General features: G+C 45.1%; 1 protein-coding gene across 5 annotated transcripts in view; it reads left to right on the forward strand.

Annotated features, from left to right (window-relative positions):
• LOC307017603 (connector enhancer of kinase suppressor of ras 2-like) overlaps positions 1-4,782 on the forward strand; it is a 38,116-nt gene extending 33,334 nt beyond the window's left edge. For all 5 annotated transcript variants that reach the window (XM_079647225.1, XM_079647222.1, XM_079647226.1 and 2 more), the window contains 4 exons: positions 238-338; positions 417-903; positions 3,353-3,555; positions 3,640-4,782. In XM_079647225.1, coding sequence (XP_079503351.1) covers positions 238-338; positions 417-903; positions 3,353-3,555; positions 3,640-3,687 — 839 coding nt within the window. In that variant the 3' untranslated portion in view covers positions 3,688-4,782. The remainder of the gene's footprint in view (positions 1-237; positions 339-416; positions 904-3,352; positions 3,556-3,639) is intronic.
• The last annotated feature ends 13,463 nt before the right edge of the window (positions 4,783-18,245 follow it).

The following is an 18,245-nucleotide window of genomic DNA, read 5'->3' on the forward strand; positions in this document are numbered from 1 at the left end:
GTCAGACCTGGACCTGCATCACACCTACACTGCAGCTACACCTGTCAGACCTCTCATTTTATGGGCACAGCGGATGTTTCAAGACGCAGCAGTTCAGTAGCCTAACTTTTCATATGTTATCAGCTACTAACATACCTACAGTCTCAAAAGCCATGGTCCATTGTCTTTTATGCATTTTAAAGGGCTTGTTTTTTATTTTGATGTATTAATAAAAACATAACAATCTGTTACTGACAGATTACTGGAGTGAGAGTGATCACGAGGACATGGAGATGCCCTCGATGTCCAAACAGGACAGTCCTCCACCACCATATGACACCTATCCCCGGGCATCCTCAGTGAGTCTTTCAGCCTGTAGTACAGTAGATATGTTACAACTTTTCAGTTTCACTTGCAACCTGTCTGTCTGTGTTTAGGTGAGTCCCTACCTGGAACCGAAACGTGGCCACCTCTCTTCTTCCGACACGTTCCAGTCCCGCTCCTCTCATGACGACTTCCACTCCGAGCCTCTGGACGGCAGCAGCAGCAACAACGGCGTCTCCCCCGGGCAGAAGACGAGCATCCACCGAAACTCCTGGCAGGACCAGATGGAGAGCAACGTGAGGATGCAATACCTCCAGACGTTCCCAGTGGAGGAGCCCCTGCGTCCTGAGGACAGAGACCACCTGGCGATGGAGTATCGCAGGCAGTCCACCCTGCCCGCCCAGCGCAGCCTGCTGAAGGAACAGTACCGAGCGCTGCCGCTGCCCCTCAGGTCAAGCATCGACTCAGACGTGGGAGGGAAACCCCGCAGCTTCACCCTCCCCCGGGACAGCGGGCTCCACGCCATCCTGACCGCCACCACCGCTGCAGCCGACCAGCGAGAGCCCCACCACTACCAGCTGGACCGGCCCCGAGGCAGTGGTCAGACACACAGCAGTTTTACACCTTTTCACATGAAACATAGACCCTTAAAGTTACAACCCTGTAGGAGAAAATAGTGAAGTTCACCAGACAAGAACCAAAACTTGACTAATTGATTTGTTCATCCATAGAAATGATTGACTACAATTTAACAAACAAATGTAATAATCAATTAAACATTTCAGTATAAAATAATGTAGACATTTTTATTGACATTAGCCATTTCTGACTACAGGATACATTGATGAATTGCAACAAAAATAGAAGACAAATCAAATAAATAATTGTTAGTTGCAACCCTACATCAAACATGGATGATTTATCATTCATAAATTAACAAGGGTAAACTTGGAGAGAAGGTGAAGTAGCTCAGATGGTAAGAGAAAGAAGAAATTAGGATTTGGTAAAAACTTCTATCTACATATTTGTGTTTCAAGGAAAATAGACAAATATGATTACGGATTAAGTTGGCTAATATTTATTAAATAACAACTGCAGGAAGTGCTTCCCACTAAGCTGAGGCTCTTCTAGCACATCAACACCACCTGCTGCGATGAAAATGAGTCTGCAAGTGAGAAGTGAAGAAATTATGGAAAAATCCTTGAAATGTTCCGCTCTGCTGTCCCACTCAACATTTTACTTAACATTTTAAACATGGACATTTTCAGGATCTCTGTGATCTCTTTTATCAATGTGTCAATTTAAAAAAAAAAAGGTTTTAAAGATAATAATATCCAATGTATAATTGTAGCGACTTTTAAACATAAAATGGTCACAGTTTGGCATTTAAAACAACACACAATCTAACTTAAGAAAGAATATAGTAATAAGTTCACACAAATAAAATGAAACATCCAAAACGTAAATAATAAAGTAGAAATCAGTTTTTTTTTAAGGTGCTAAATTAACTAAAATAAACATTTAGTTTAAAATGTTGTTGATCATGACTACAATAAACCTCAATATATTTGCTGCATGAGGTTTGGTTTTGATGAAGGGGTATTTGAGGTATTGTGCTTTACATGAAATAGCTGTGATCTGAAATCTCACTGTAACATCAGTGTTTTCCTCTGCACAGCGTCGAGCCAGTGTGCTTGTTTGTCATCAGTTATTTGATCAAAGCTGCTAACAGGCAGTCAGAGCCAGCGAATGTCAAAGGTTGAACACTCGCTATTATAGCTTTATTGGATTAGATTTGAAGCCAGCCCATTTTCCGTCCCTCAAAGACCTCCAGGGCGGCGAGATGAAATGTAGTGTCTTATTTGGTAGTGATTTATCTTGGCAGTCCACTCTCTCTCTCACACTCACGCTCCCTCTTTCTCTCTATCCTCTCTCTCATGCTCGATCGAGATGTCATTGTGCCTCTCGGCGGTGTTTGAATGGTGAAGCGAGGAGGAACCCTTTCAGCCCATGTTAATGTTGAATTCTGAACAGGATAAAGAAGCACGCCTTGGGCTCCTTTCTTCTTGTCCTCATTTATCTATTGCTCTACCGTTCACTCTCTCCACCACTGGCTGTAAAGACAAGACAGAAACACAAAACAGGCGGAAAATAAAGCTTGATACATTTCAAAGCACAGCCTCAAAGCTTCAGAACACACCACCACCAAAACCCCAAAATAGAGTGACGACAAACAGATTCAGAGCCCTGGTGTAGTGTCAGCATCATGCCAACAGAGGGCAGTGGATCTAAACATGAAACACAGGGGGCCTGGTCAATTCTTATGTATGAGCTGTGCCGCCTCACTCATGAAGACTGTAGACACCATAATGAACGGCACACCACAGAATGATGAGTAACAAAGAGTGGAAATGTGCATCCTGTGAGGCGTAGTGGAAGATCATATTATCTGAGTAAATGGGAGAGGATAAAGAAAAACACAAAATAATTGCAATAAATTGAGCTTCCATAAACAATTCACAGAAGAACTGTTCACGTTCAAAATGATATGATTTTTCAATTCAGCTTATTGCCATGACATTCTTGAGTATTTCAATCTTATTACATTACAATGCAGCGGAGATGGATCAAATTCATTTTTTACTATATAAAAAAACCCTACTACATAATTTCTTTCCTAAAAGAAATCCTGGTTACTCAAAATTAAAGCAGGTTGACAGCAAGATGGTTTATCTTAGTCCCTTGACAAGCCAAATCTTCAGCCATTTCACGCTGTGCAGGTAGAAAACACCATGTTAATGTGTGGGCAGAGGCAGGCTGCTGCTACTGCCAGTTCCTCAAAGTGGAGTGGTGAGAAATGTACTGCTAAGACTAGTTTGTTAACGTTTGTCTCTTACAGTAGGTGTGTTTATTCAGTTTTAAAAAAGGAGATTTAAATAAAGAATTCTGCAGGCTGTTGACTTGTATTTTTTTTTCTTGTGGCTTATGAATCTTATCCTTGAATTCAATGTAATGTTAAACCGTTGTTGATTGCTTGTCCTCTCATCAGGCCATGGACGGCGGGACTGCAGGATGCAGGCGGACTCTCTGGGAGATCTGTACCGGGCTCTGGAGCAGACCAGCCTGTCCAGCTCCGCTGACCACAGATCAGCCAGCCGCCTCGAGTACAAGCGTTCATTTGTCCGCCGTGTCAATGACCCCCTCCTCAATGACAAGCTTCATCGCCTCCGGATCCTCCAAAGCTCACTTAAGGTAACTTACTTATTTTTTTGCATTTGTGTCTCTGCCATACGTGTGTTTTATTACTTACTAATCAGTACCTCTTCCTCCTTCCAGAATGTTCCTCTTCAAGACGCAAACCGGTCCTTGGGTTTTTTAGGGTAGACTGATGATCAGTGTGTTGATTGAACCTCAAACGTATATCGACTCTGCCTGTGCCTCACACCTCTGGCATCCCTCTGCTGGAGATAAAAGGCACCAAAACCCTTATTTTTCTCGCTCGGCTCTACATCTTCTCTTTCATTCAACCTCGCTCACCGTGCAGGAGCACCCAGACTTTGTGTCCCTCTCCACTCTATTTTTAAAGATGAGGGCTCTTACAAAAAGGCAAAATAATATGTTTATCTTGTTAAAATAACAGGGTTTATGACTGGAAAATAAGCACTTTGTTTCCGTGTCAAAGACTCGACGGAGGGCTTTGTAAATCATCGCTCACTTGCATGGCCACCTCCCCGCGCTTCTGTTGAACGGTTTGGAACATTATGCTGGAGTTGTGTACAGCCGCTCAGTAAGTTGATGAAGGAATTTAAAGCTATTTTGGATGTACACAACATTTTGTTATGCATGTGTGATATGATAAAGGGGTATGTTTGTTCTATGAGTGTACAGAGTGTTGAGCATATATATATATTTAATATTACATTAAACAACGTTGACTAAACAATGTTTCGGGTACCTATACAAATTGTAAATCAAGTGCTGTGCCTCAGTGATTGTGAATGTACATTGTACTTTTCCAAGAGGGACGAGGGAAGATTGAGAAAGCAAGCTATTCCTCAAAACAGGAGCACAAAAATAGAACGCTTGGCAATAATGAAACAGTATTGTAAATTACAAAGAAATGATGAAAATAGTTGTATATTTTTGTATGCATGCCGTCTACCTAATTGTTTGTAAGACAGTTTTGTATTTCTAGGTATGTTTGGTCTTCGGAGAATAATGGTGTCGACCCCTTCCTTCGCCACATTGTGTTTTTAAGATTTATTTTACTATTTGCCCCTGGAAATTGCAAAATGTAATTTTTTGTGAATTAAAGTGTTAATAGAAATTACTGTATTTATTAAGTGTTTAATGTACAAGCATGCTTTGTATAACTAAAACACATTACAATGCCATTGGAAATTGATTGATATTGCACAAGTGTGCCATATTGTAGCTACACTACTTTTTTTATTGAATAAAGTATGGCAAGAGCACACATAAGAAGGATTGTTAAATGTGTTTTTCTCATAATTTCATTTGAGATTACTATTTTTAGACACTTTTTCCAACAGCGAGCCAAACATTGGTTGACACAGAGATTCATAATGATATGCAAAAATAATAGACATGCACCCTGTGTATAAGCCTCAGGCGTTCTTATTTTGGTGCATATAATTCACAACGAATGACACAGAAGAGGATGCAATGTAAGTATGTACAAACAAATTATTGATGATGAAAATGCATTATGATTCAGAGGGCCCCAGGATCAATGAAGAATTATTGTAAGGGTTTTTTAGCTGCAGTCTACTAGTACGTTTTAGTGTTGTTGCACATGATAGTAGTTTTGCACAAAATATGGCTGTAAATATAACAAAAATAATAATTGCACAAAGTACACTGAACATTGCAATTGTTTTCGGGTATATCCTTTAAAGATGTACACATTTTTGCACAAACAAACAGAATGCAACACATAGAGCACAGTGAGCCAATTTTCATAGCCATGGTGTAATTTCTCTCTATATATAATACCATCTAACTGACCTTTATATTGCCACCTGCTCTTGTGATGGTCTCCATAATGGTGCATGGTAAGGTAGGAGTTGTTCTGCATATTCATTGAAGTTAGTCAGCGTGAACAACGCCTAATAAAATAATACTGCTCCAAGTGAGATTTTGATGTCACATTTTGGCAATAGAGGAATAGAGACCCCGCAAATAATATGCAGTAATATATGATTTATTATATTTACAAGTAAACCTGATTGGATGTTTTGTATTATGTGGAAGAACATTATAGTTTCAGCTTTGAGCAACCTATTACATTATTCATGTTGTTATTGGAGACAGAAAAATAACAGATTTATGATTCAATGATGGGAACATCTCAAACAGGGACTAGGAAATGTTTGATTTTTTAGTTATCGCAAATTACAAAATTGAACACTAGAATCTGCACACTCCATTAAATGACATGCACAGACCGAGACTTTTGTCACTGAAAGTTCATATCTTCGGAGCTCATTGTAGCACTTTGACCTTTCACCTGACACAATATTTTTTTCGTAAAGCACAATTACAAACAGTGGGTAGTCAGAGCATTAAAGCAGAGAAGTGTGAAAGACAAATGTGTAAAGTTTCAGTGGTAAAACGTGATTTATTTCAGAAAAGCAAAACCTTGTAGTGAATGCTGAAACATATTTCCTCACAGCATATATTTTTGTTATTTCAGGTAGCATGGACAACTGACCGAAACTACTGTGTGCACAAAGCCCTAGAAAGGAACCCCACATGACATGAATTGAACTCAAATGTTTTTCACAATGCTGTATGGCAAAGTACATAGCTAATGTGAATAAACAACATGGATTCTGTATGTCATGTGTTTCCAGAGGCATCAATCCTCACCCCCTGCATGACTCACTTTGAACACACCAAATCAGCCCTCTTGGCTACATTATTTGTTACATGCCTCTTTTTTTCTGCTGCAAATCATAAACAGTTGAGCACTTCTCTCGGATACCGAAACCCTAAATTGCCAGATTAAAAATGGACGGAAGTATCGAAAAGTACAGTGATAGAAAAAAAAGTAATTTGGTCAGGCAGGTGACTGATATTGAACCAAATGTTTTGCTATTTCAAAAAAGCACCCAAGAGTGAAGTTAACTACTCAGAGCATGTGGGGGGTGCAGCCTTGAGGGCCTTGAGCTAAGATGTGCTGTATGACGTTAAACATATCTTCAGGATGTTAACATATGAGGGAATGATCATGATTATGGGCGGAAGAAGTACACATACAGCTCTAAGTCAAATATGCTAGCAATGGATGTAGCAGTACAGGCAAGTTTCACTATGTAGTATTTTAGACAGTACCCCATGGTTCTTTCACAAAAGCACAGCCGAAGAGTGAAAGTTAAAACAATGATAAATGCCAGAACAAGGTAAAGCCACATAATTATTTGTATTACTAATCAGCCAATATTTATAATGTGTTGTTTTATCACTATTACATGAAGGTGTAAAGGTGTTGTCCGCAGGTCAGGTATCTTACTCTCATTATTAACCACTTTCTAATTGCTTCCCAGTGGACATCAAACACTTGACAGCTAATGAGCATTTTTATCCACTGAGTCGCCTCCAATTCCCTGGTTGATTCACAAATAAGTGATGAAGAATTCAAAATATTAAAAGAAATAACAACATTTACAAATAAAGGATTGATAAATGTACATTCAATGGCTTCATTTCAACTTAAAATATCTTCAAATGTAACATAGGCTTCTACTAAACATGCCTAGATGAGCTGAGCTAAATTTAAATATATGAAGAGGAGCTCAAATACAATGTGTCAGGAAGTGTGAGGGATCAAGCTGGCAGGCATTAGAGGTCACTGGTAGATTTCCAAAAAGAGGATTTTTCCTCCAAAGAATTAAGCAATTACAAAAGTTTGGAAAGTTTGTAACGCTATTTTTTTCAGGCCAAGGTGTAAGAAGTACTCAGTTATTGTACTTAAGTAAAAGTAGAAGTACCAGAATCATATCTAATACATGTTTATATTTATATTATAATTATTGATGTATTAATGTGTTTATCAAAGCTGGTAAAGGTGCAGCTAGTTTTAATTCCTTTGTATACTGCACAGTAGATTGCAAATGTACTCAAGGCACTAAGTCTTATTTAAAGTGGACCTATCATGCTATATTTGAATAATATAGTGTAGGACCATACCTATATAACGCATATTTATACTTTTTATTTTTCAAAATACCAAACAGATCATGCATTTTAGCCATTCCTCATTTCGCTCAATTTAACACTGTCTTTACATGGGCAGATTCTGTGAGAACAGCACCATCTACAGGCCTGGCATATGTACTACAGCGTCTCCAGCGCTTTGGAATGGCATTTTCCGTGGCTGTCCCCTCCTGATTGGTGGAGTTGGCCCAATAGCCGTAGCGCCACTTCTGTGACGTCAGAGAAGTGTTCAAATCTAGATCAGTTTCTATCAGATCCGTTGCAGCCCCTTTTTAAGAGATTTGGGTATGGAGGAAAATAGAGAGGGTTGTGTTTTCTGACACTTGGTGAGTTCCCTGGAACACCAGGGACACATATTCATGTATAAAAGACGTACAAAAGTGCATTTTGCATGATAGGTCACCTTTAAGTGTTGATTATATTTCACATTATTAATCAAAATCTGGAAAGTAACTAAAGGTACTAAATAAATGTACTGGAATAAAAGTACATGATTTACCTCTGAATTGTAGTGGAGTAGAAATACAAAGTAGCAAAGCATTAAAATACTCAAGTAATGTAAAAGTATCTCAAAATTGTACTTAAGTACAGTACTTGAGTAAAGTTACTTGTTCTAAAACAATAATCCAAACAGAACTTAACTCTATATTGACTTAACGGAAACCTTTTAAAAAATGTTTTACAGGATGATACAACATGTATTAATTACCTTTGCATTGTACTTGTAATAGGCCAAAAAGGAACAAAGGCATTTATTTCTGCTCTAAGGAAATGAGCCCTGACAACTTAACTTAACTGAATAAAAGTGAACATACCACTAACCAACCAGACTTGTAACAAAGAAAAAAATATTATTTTGAAAAATAACACAAACTGTACCACAGTGACCAGCAATAATACAAAACTATAGGTTACTTGCGTAACCCCAGTTCTCAGAGTAACATGAAGTAAGATGTCTCACTATGGGATGCGCCTCATCCGCGGAGCAAACAGAAGCATCAATCTCATTACCCCAATCCTGATTGGCAGGTGATCTTGACGTCAGCGTCAGGGAATCCACCCCCTATAAGTAGCTTGCGCTACGCCGCATGTGTCATTCAAAATAAGCACCTCTTCTCGCTTCACCATAGCAAGGAGGGCCGTCTGGTGAGACATCTCACTTCATGTTACTCTGAGAACTGGGGTTACGTAAGTAACCTATAGTTCTCATTCATAACACTCCGTTCGATGTCTCACTATGGGATATTGTAGCTCCCGTATTGCCAGACGAGCTTATCTCGAAAAGCACCAAACCAACCAGAACTTAACAGGTAGAGCTCTGAATCAACAGGGTGCCCAGCACTGCTCGGGCCACACTGGGAGCAGAGACGTCTAGCCTGTAAAAGCGGACAAAAGTGAGCGGCGAGGACCAGCTCGCCGCTGCACAAATGTCTTGGATGGAGACACCCTTGAACAAAGCCCAGGATGTAGCCAGACCACGAGTCGAATTAGCACGCAAACCCGAAGGTGCCTGCAGACCCTGACTCGTGTAAGCCAAAGCAATTGCCTCCACAATCCAGTGAGAGAGCCGTTGCTTAGTAGCAGGCTTGCCCTTCTGAGGGTTAGCCCAGGACACAAAGAGTTGGTCATTACGACGAAACTCTTTTGATCCATCCATATAAGTGCGTAAAGCACGGACTGGACATAGCAAATTCGGCTGCTGTTCCCCGGAGGGACACAGCGGCGAAGGAAATGCCTCAATGTCAATTGGGGTACCTGAACCAACCACCTTAGGATAAAGGCAGGGTTGGGCCTCAGCAACACTCTAGTCTTCCCTGGGGCGAACTAAGTGCATGAAGGATGTAGGCTACAGATAGCGCATGAATGTTACTGACTCGCTTGGCGGATGTCAGGGCCAGTAACCGCACTGTCTTCAGTGACAAGTGCTTCGTCTCAGCGTCTTCCAGAGGTTCAAATGGGGTACGGGCGAGCCCATCTAAAACCACTGTCAAGTCCCATAAGGTCACCAGTGACACAGGACTTTCAATTAAGTCCTGTGGAAATGATAAAATCACTCCGCCAGGGCATTGAAAAAGAGGTGTGTCCTTCCTAAGACATCATCCCACAAACACCCTCCACTTTCAGTCATAAAGAGACCTAGTGGAGGAAGCTTTCGCACTCTGAATAGTATTCATCACCTTCTGCGGGAGACCCACTGTATTCAGATTGTACCACTCACGGGCCAGGTCCACAGGACGTCCACAGTTTGTGGTATCAGCGCCAGGGGTGGAAACGCTTACAGGAGGACCGGAGGCCAATCGTGCGCGAGCGCGTCCACGCCCAACTGTGCGTTTCGATCGCGCATTGAAAAGAAAATCTGACAGTGAGCATTTTCTTTTGATGCGAACAGATCCACCTGCGGCTCGGCCGTAACGCACCCACAGCCGGCTCACAATCATTGGATGTAGAGTCCAGTCTGCATATCTGGACAGCAAGTCTGCCCCGAGGTTCAATACCCCTGGTACGTGCGCCGCTCTCAGAGAGAGGTGACGGCCGCAGCTCCTCAAGATCAGTTTGCATGCCAGCATGTATAACTGGAGAGAGCGCAAACCCCCTTGTTGGTTTATATACGATATCGTGGTCGTATTGTCCGTCCTCACGATGACATGGTGTCCTCTGAGAAAAGGCAGAAAGCGTTTTTAGGGTGAGAAACACCGCTAAAAGCTCCAGTTAATTTATGTGCGCCCGCTGGAGGTCTCTGCTCCAGAGACCCCTCACCGGGCGACCCTCGTAAATACCCCCCCAGCTTGTCAGACATGCGTCCGTGGTGACCACCTTCCGTGAAAGGACAGTCCCCATCGATACGCCCCGTACTAGAAAGTCGGGTGTAGCCAGTGGCGCAGTGCCATTACGCATCTCGCCGCAACCATCACTCTCCACGCGCCCTGACGCGCGGGGTTTAGTCTTAGAGCGGCTACCCAGCGCTAAAACTCCCTCATGTGTAAGCGTCCCAGTCGTATGACCAGAATGGCTGACGCCATGAGCCCCAGTAACCGCAGACATGATCTGAAGAGAACATGCTCTGAAAGCTTTCACTCTTTCCGCCGACAAGCGGGCTGTAAAGGGCACCAAGTTTTAGGCGTAAACCCAGGAAGAGTACAGTCTGTGCCGGGCACAGCATGCTCTTCTCTGCATTTATTATGAAAACCCAGGTTGAGCAGGTGCTTTACGAGGACATTTCTCTGCGTAATAGCCTCCTGCTCCGACTGTGCGAGGAGCAACCAGTCGTCTAGGTAGGTTGCCAGGCGAATACCCTGTTGTCTCAACGGGGCTATCGCGGCTTCCGTACATCGTACAAACACTCCTGGACTGAGAGATAGCCCGAAGGGAAGTACTCTGTATTCGTAACAGACCCCCCGAAATGCGAACCTAAGATATTTCCTGTGTGGGTAATATACTGGGATATGGAAATACGCATCTTTCAGGTCGACTGATGTAAACCAGTCGTTTCGTCGCACGAGACGCAGCAGAGATGTGTGAGTGAGCATTCTGAATTCGTATCTATTTAGATACACGTTCAGAGCCCTCAAATCTAGTATTGGCCGAATTCCGTTCCCTCCCCATTTGGGAACGAGGAAATACTTGGAATAAAAGCTTCTCTGACTCCGCTCGGCGGGTATTATAGATATAGCCTTCTTTTCTGGAAGCGAGAGGATCTCTCTTTTTAGAATGTGGGCTGACTCCCCTCGGGCCTGTGAATACAGAACGCCCGAGAAGCGAGGGGGGGGGGTGACTTCTTGAAAACCCAAGCGGACATTGTGAGCATCTTCCACTATTTTCTCCTTAGAGTCAGCAGAGATGTCACGTCTCCGTCCCACAGAGTCTTTATTTATTGTGTTATGGGGCCCTCTAGTGTCTGAACACGGTGGTACCCCATTTTGACAATCCGCACAGACACTGCGCATGCGCGTGACGGTGGTGTTATTACAACCCCAGCCGGCACTGCGCCTGCACGTGACGGTGGTGGCTTCATAGCCCCAGTCGCCACTGCGCCTGCGCGTGATGATGGTGGCTTCACAACCCCAGTCGTCACTGCGCATGCGCGTGGCGGAGGTGCCTTCACGGACCCGTCCAATGTCCGCCTTTTGAGAGAGGCCGTAGCTGCTCTCAAAAGGGAACAATAGGCGGACTGTTTATTGATTTTATTGTTGTTTTATTGTTGTTTTATTTCATTTTTTTTAGCTGCACCCTCGGCCTGAGCCTGGATGAGTCAGCGGAAATGCTTTATACAGAAAAAAACACAACAATATGTGACAGACATGTGTTTTCGTGCACTTGAGGATGGCGTTGAGGCATCGCTCGAGGCAGCGGGACACATCTGGAGCTGGGGAATGCAGCTCTGTCACAGAAGGGAGAAGAGGAGGCTGTCAGGTTGCCCGCTTCTTTCTTCCCGTCAGGTGGCTGAGGATCTGGGTCGGCTGCTGCCATAACCGGAGATCTGCTCGGCCAGCTCGCCCTCGTCTCCTGCCTGGGCTGGGGACTCGGGGGGGCTGTGGCCTCTGCTGCCTCGGTATGTCGAACCGGGCAGGGTGTGAGGCATCTCGGGCGAAGGACTGCCGTGAAACCTTTGCGGGTAGCGGCTGGACCCTTTGAGGGAGACAAAGGTGAAGGGCCTCGTCTTCCCTCTTTTTCGACTCGCGTCTCCGCTGCATTGAGACTAGAGCGGAGCCGAAAATACCCTCGGGAACGATAGGCATGTCCAATACATCCTCCTTTTCCCGGTCTGGGAGGTTGGTCAGGTCGAGCCACCTGGTTCCCTCCTGCACCACCATTATGCCCACTATTTTGCCCGTGGCCTGGACCGCGCAGCGCTGCACCCGGAGGCAAATGTCCGTGATCGCTGCGATCTCGTCCCATATGGCCGGCCCAGATTCGCTCGACAGATCCCCGCAGAGCTCTGCCTGCTAGGCAGTTAGCAGTGAGGAAATGTTGAGTGCTTTGGCGGACAGCGCTGCGGCCTTGAAGGCCCGATCAGCCAACGCGGACTGCAATCGGTCTGCCTTCACCGGTAGCGTGGGGTTCCTGCTTGGTGTCGGAGCTAGCCTCGGTTGGAGGTGATCTGCCACCAGCGGTTCCATGGGCGGTATGCGGAGCAGGCCGAGCCTTTCCATACCGTCACAGTCCAGGGAAGAGGCACCCTGGATTGGGGCCTTATTGCTGAACAGACGGTCTCTCCAGGAGACCGACACCTCATCCAGCATCTCCGGGAAGAATGGAAGGAGTTGCCTCTTTCTCCTCGCTGCTTGGGGCACAGTTTTCCCCTCGTAGCGGGACCTAGAGGTCTCCTTGGCCATCTCAGGGCATGGAATGTCTAGCCTGGACACGGCATGTTGACACACGGCCTGCAGGTCCATACCCAGACAGGGCGAAGCTGGTGTGCTATCGCCCGGGGGAGCAGCCATCGCTCCTGGCATTGCAGCTTGAGCTGATGGCGTGAAGATGTCCTCTTCCTGCACATCCGAGTCAGAGAGAAGGAACTGCCATGGTGAGGTCCAGCTGGGAGCCCCAGCTTGGTGTAGCGTGGGGCCCCAATCTCGCGTCTCTAGCCGCTACCGAGTTCCAGCCTGACACAGGGCGGGACTCTGGTTTTGCAGCTGCCGCTGTAGATGAGCCCCAGACCAACACAGTGCGGGGTTCAATCTTAGCGGTGGGCGCCCTCGTGTCCTGATAGCCATCCGGCGCATCAGTGTACATGAGGAGGTCCATTCTCGACAAGCTAACTTGGCGCGCTAGCCGTCGGCGGAGGCTCTTTCGGGTGAAGCGGGAGCAATGTCCGCACGAGCTGAGGTTGCCAATAGCCTCCTGGGCGTGTTCCAGCCCGAGGCAGGACGAGCAGACCTGGTGTGTGTCTGTGCCTGAAATTTTCAACCCACAGTCGCAGAGCTGAGCAACCGAGTTCCTGACTCCTCTGGTGTGAGGGAGAGAGGCGTCCATCTTGCCCGCCGTGGTGACGGCGTGGAGAGGGCCCGCTCTCAACAGGAAAGTTGCAGAGGAAAAAATCTTCCAACCCGTCCTTAATCTGGAGAAAAGCGACGGCGTAGATTTATTTCCAAAGAGTATTAACTGGTGTGTTAATAGTCGTTTAATTCCTTTCTTCTCTGGTGTGAGAAGAGAAGAAAAAAGTCCTCGCCGTCGTGGTGTCGATAGCGAGGGAGACAAGCTAGCAACGTGGTGTGCTGCTATTTTGAAGTCAAAACCTTACCTTTTGATTTCCGGACAAAAGAAAAAAGGTGAGGTCGAATGCGGTACTAACTGGTATGTTAGTACCGACAGTCTTCTTGCAGAAGTATATATAAAAGTAGCCGGCGAGCGCCCGTCGACCGAAGTTAGTTTGGTTAGCTTGGTTCCGTCTGTGGACTGTGTGAGCTAGCCCGGCTACCAATATAGAGATGTGGTCTGAAGCGAGAAGAGGAGTTTGAATGAATGACGCATGCGGCGTAGCGCAAGCTACTTATAGGGGGTGGATTCCCTGACGCTGACGTCAAGAATCACCTGCCAATCAGGATTGGCGTAATGAGATTGATGCTTCTGTTTGCTCCGCGGATGAGGCGCATCCCATAGTGAGACATCGAATGGAGTGTTATGAATGAGAACTGCAAAATTAGTCTTTTAGACTGACAAATCAATGGCCTAAAATTGTTAGCCAGTTGGTTTAGTGCTAGATTTGAACTCAATTACTGTAATTTCTTGTTTTTCTGAGCGTGGTTGTGGTTGTGAAGAATGAGTGCTTGTAAGAATTCCACTGTACAATATGTGTATATAACTTTGCTTTCAAGGAGTAAGGCTTTGTTTATACTAACGGTACGTCCACACAGCAGCTTTAAAAAAATCTTCCAACGCTTCTCTGCCCATTGACTTTGAATGGGGATGACGTCACTTTGCCTCGCTTTTCGCCGAACTGCATTGTGGGGAAGCAAAGCGAAGATTTCCAGGATTTTCAGGATTTTCCGGATTCAAAAGTTGAGCAATGTTCAACTTTTGAAGCTGAGCTGGAAGCGTCAGCCAATCAATTCCCGTTTATGCAAATCTGACAGTACAAGCGCTAGCCAATCAAACCGCGTGCAAGCTGGGAGAGCCAGACCGCAGTTCATTTCCTCATATTCCAAACGAAAAATTACGGTAGCAAATCACCCGGTTCTTTACGACCACAACTATTTACCGGGATACAAACCGGAGGAACCAGGCATGGATGGAGGTGGCAGAGATAGTGGGTGAAACTGTTAGGTTTTCGCCTGTTGGGGATTTTATATCCAGTTTACTTCGTTTAAACATTGCTAGCAAGCATAGACAGTATCTTTAGCCAGCATGGAATGTAGCATAAAATAGCACCATAGGCATTAATCTCATACATGTTCATCATAGCACTTCCCTCTGACACTTTACCTCTGCCACATCATAGACTATATTTATTATCACATTAATGCACACAATGTCATACTCCTTTCTGCACATATTCTGAGTGGAGAAGAACCGGGGGTTTTTGCTTTGTACGTCGGGGGCGGGATATTCATGTGATTGGTTGTTGATCGCGTTGCTCGCAAAAATCCCCAAGCTCTCAGACACGCCCAGCTCCAAGATTTTCAAGATTTTTTCAAAGCTGCTGTGCGGACGTACCGTACCAGGTGTAGGCCTCCATTCAACCTACAGTTTAAAAAGTTGTTCCAACTCACATACCCAGTGTCTTTTTAAACTAAGGCCCTAGCATGGTGTTATTCCTGCTCAAACCCACTCATGTAAACGCTCTGAGAATCCTCCCTGATCGCAGAGATTACAGTAGCCTACATCTGCTCCCTTCACAGGTTATTAACCCCTTCAGTTTCTCAACAGATCAAACACCCTCTGTTACATTCAATCTTCAATCCCATCTTCGTCTCACTCGCTGCCCTTACTGAATGTATTGAGACGCCGTTACTGGAGCTCTCGTTAACGTGTTTATGTAGTCTTTGTACTGTGTGGGGTATATTGACGACAACTTCCCTGTTCCCCATGTATGTTGTTGCTGATTGTGTGCACCTGGTGCCCTGTGTTGTCTCCTCCCCCCTCACCTGTGTCTAATTGCTCCCCCCTCACCTGTGTCTTGTTGTGATGATTAGTGTGTAGGTATTTAGGCTCTGTTTCCCTGTCTGTTTGGAGGCTGGTAGTGTGTGTGAGATCTTTGTGGCTGCAGGATGTGTTCACGGAGCACAGCAGGATTGAGGCTGTGAACTTTGTGCACATGATTTTAATAAATTCCCATGTCGGGTTATATTTTTGGACGTTCTGCCTCTGCCTCCTTGCTTGGTCAGTCTCACAATTGGTGTCAGAAGTGGGATTGACCAAGTGAGGAGGTAAAGTTGACGAGAGGAAAGAAGAGGGACCAAAGAGAGGAACCGCGGCTTGTGGTGGCTATGCCTGGAACTGACCAGGGGTCCACGGCGGCTGAAGCAGTAGGAGACGAGAGACAAGCAGCAGGAGACGGGAGACGAGCGGGAGGAGCGGCGTTTGCAGGCCGAGGAGGCGCACCCGGACCCACGAGGAGTCTACAGAACCTGGGTCGTGCTAGAGGCAGACCAACGCCTTACAACAGGCCAAAACAGCTTCACAAGTGGTTTCAGAAGTAAAGGCCTAACAAACACTTTGAGGAGGAACAAAGAAGCCAGCGCAACAGATGGAGCCAGATGACAGTGCACCGGCTGTCCAGCAGGGGGCGGCGACAGACAAAACTCCTGAGCAACGGGAGGAATTGACAAACATGGTGAAGTCTCTTGTCTGTTTCAATCTATGGTTTCAATACATCCAGAGATCAGCAATTGGAGGAAGAGCACTTTATGACAACGTTTGAAAGTGTGTCCATAGCCTCAGGGGAGGGATATATTAGGTCCATAGCCTCAAGGGAGGGATGTAGAGTATCGATAGCCTCAAGGGAGGGATCTAGAGTGTCCATAGCCTCAAGGGAGGGATATATTAGGTCCATAGCCTCAAGGGAGGGATCTAGAGTGTCCATAGCCTCAAGGGAGGGATATATTAGGTCCATAGCCTCAAGGGAGGGATCTAGTGTGTACATAGCCTCAAGGGAGGGATATATTAGGTCCATAGCCTCAAGGGAGGGATCTAGTGTGTACATAGCCTTAAGGGAGGGATCTATTCTGTCCATAGCCTCAGGGGAGGGATCTATTATGTCCGTTCTAGACACTCAAGGACTTGAAGAAAGCCAACTTGGTGGCAGACTGTCTATCCCGGTACATGAAAATTGAAGTACTGTGCGCTTTAGGAGAAAAGGGGGGGAATGTAACGAGGAGCTCTCGTTAACGTGTTTATGTAGTCATTGTACTGTGTGGGGTATATTGACGACAACTTCCCTGTTCCCCATGTATGTTGTTGCTGATTGTGTGCACCTGGTGCCCTATGTTGTCTCCTTCCCCCTCACCTGTGTCTAATTGCTCCCCCCTCCCCTGTGTCTTGTTGTGCTGATTAGTGTGTAGGTATTTAGGCTCTGTTTCCTTGTCTGTTTGGAGGCTGGTAGTGTGTGTGAGATCTTTGTGGCTGCAGGATGTGTTCACGGAGAACAGCAGGATTGAGGCTGTGAACTTTGTGCACATGATTTTAATAAATGCCCACGTCGGGGTTATATTTTTGGACATTTTGCCTCTGCCTCCTTGCTTGGTCGGGCCGCTCAACGGTCAGTCTCAAACTGTTACAGGCTCAGGTCTAAAGTAACTTTTTTAATTGAAAAAAGGAATCCATAGTGATGAAAGAATATATATATTGTATTATGTCCTTACCCAGCAACACAGTATAATTTAAATCTGGGTAAAATGTAACATATAAGTACCCTGTATCAAGATTGATGCAAAACAAGTGACATTTCACATTTTTGAGAGGTTTAACGCACAACAACAAAAAACACCTTTGGGGTCATTTGGGTGGATTTGCCATTTCTCTGGAACCCATTGGTCGATGTTGGTGATTGACACCTCTTTTTAACCATTAGAGCCAATATAATCGAAGGGGAAGTTCCACATACACACAGGTTTCCAAGAGGTTTACAAGATTTTCAAAGGTTTATTGACATATCATATACACAACTACGGTGTAGTTATGCCAGAGATGGAGTACTCGAGTCCTGGATTCTGACTTGAGTCGGACTCGAGTGGCGATTTTCGGAACTCGTGACTCATATCGGCTCGCGCACTGATTGACGCGATTCGGACTTGGACTCGTGAATTCTCACGCACGATGACTAGGACTCGGACTCGTGAATTCTCGCGTACGATGACTTGGACTCGGACTCGTGAATTTCTCCCCCCACGATGACTCGGACTCCACTTGTACATTGACGCTCCGACTTGGACTCGGACTCGAGCAAGTTTTCTCTGTAGTCTGATGTCCTCTATCCTGGCGTGTGCACATGCGAGGCGAGTTCACGTACTGGGCCCCGCTATTCTAGTCTAACGATATCTAGAGACACCCCCCTCGTGCTGTCCACTTTCACACATTCTGCTTCCACATTGGAAAAGAGTAGCGCAAAATGCTCGTTATGTGGAAAAAAGATTGAAGAGAAGGCTCCGTAACACATTACTCTAAGGATTGAGTTCAGACATATAGGCTGTCTTGAACACTATCATCTGAGTAACGTGATCTAATCATTAAATGAAGATTCAGCTGATAACACGAAAGCACATGGC

Source organism: Notothenia rossii, assembly GCF_949606895.1.
Source record: "Notothenia rossii genome assembly, chromosome: 9".
NCBI classification, from domain to species: domain Eukaryota; kingdom Metazoa; phylum Chordata; class Actinopteri; order Perciformes; family Nototheniidae; genus Notothenia; species Notothenia rossii.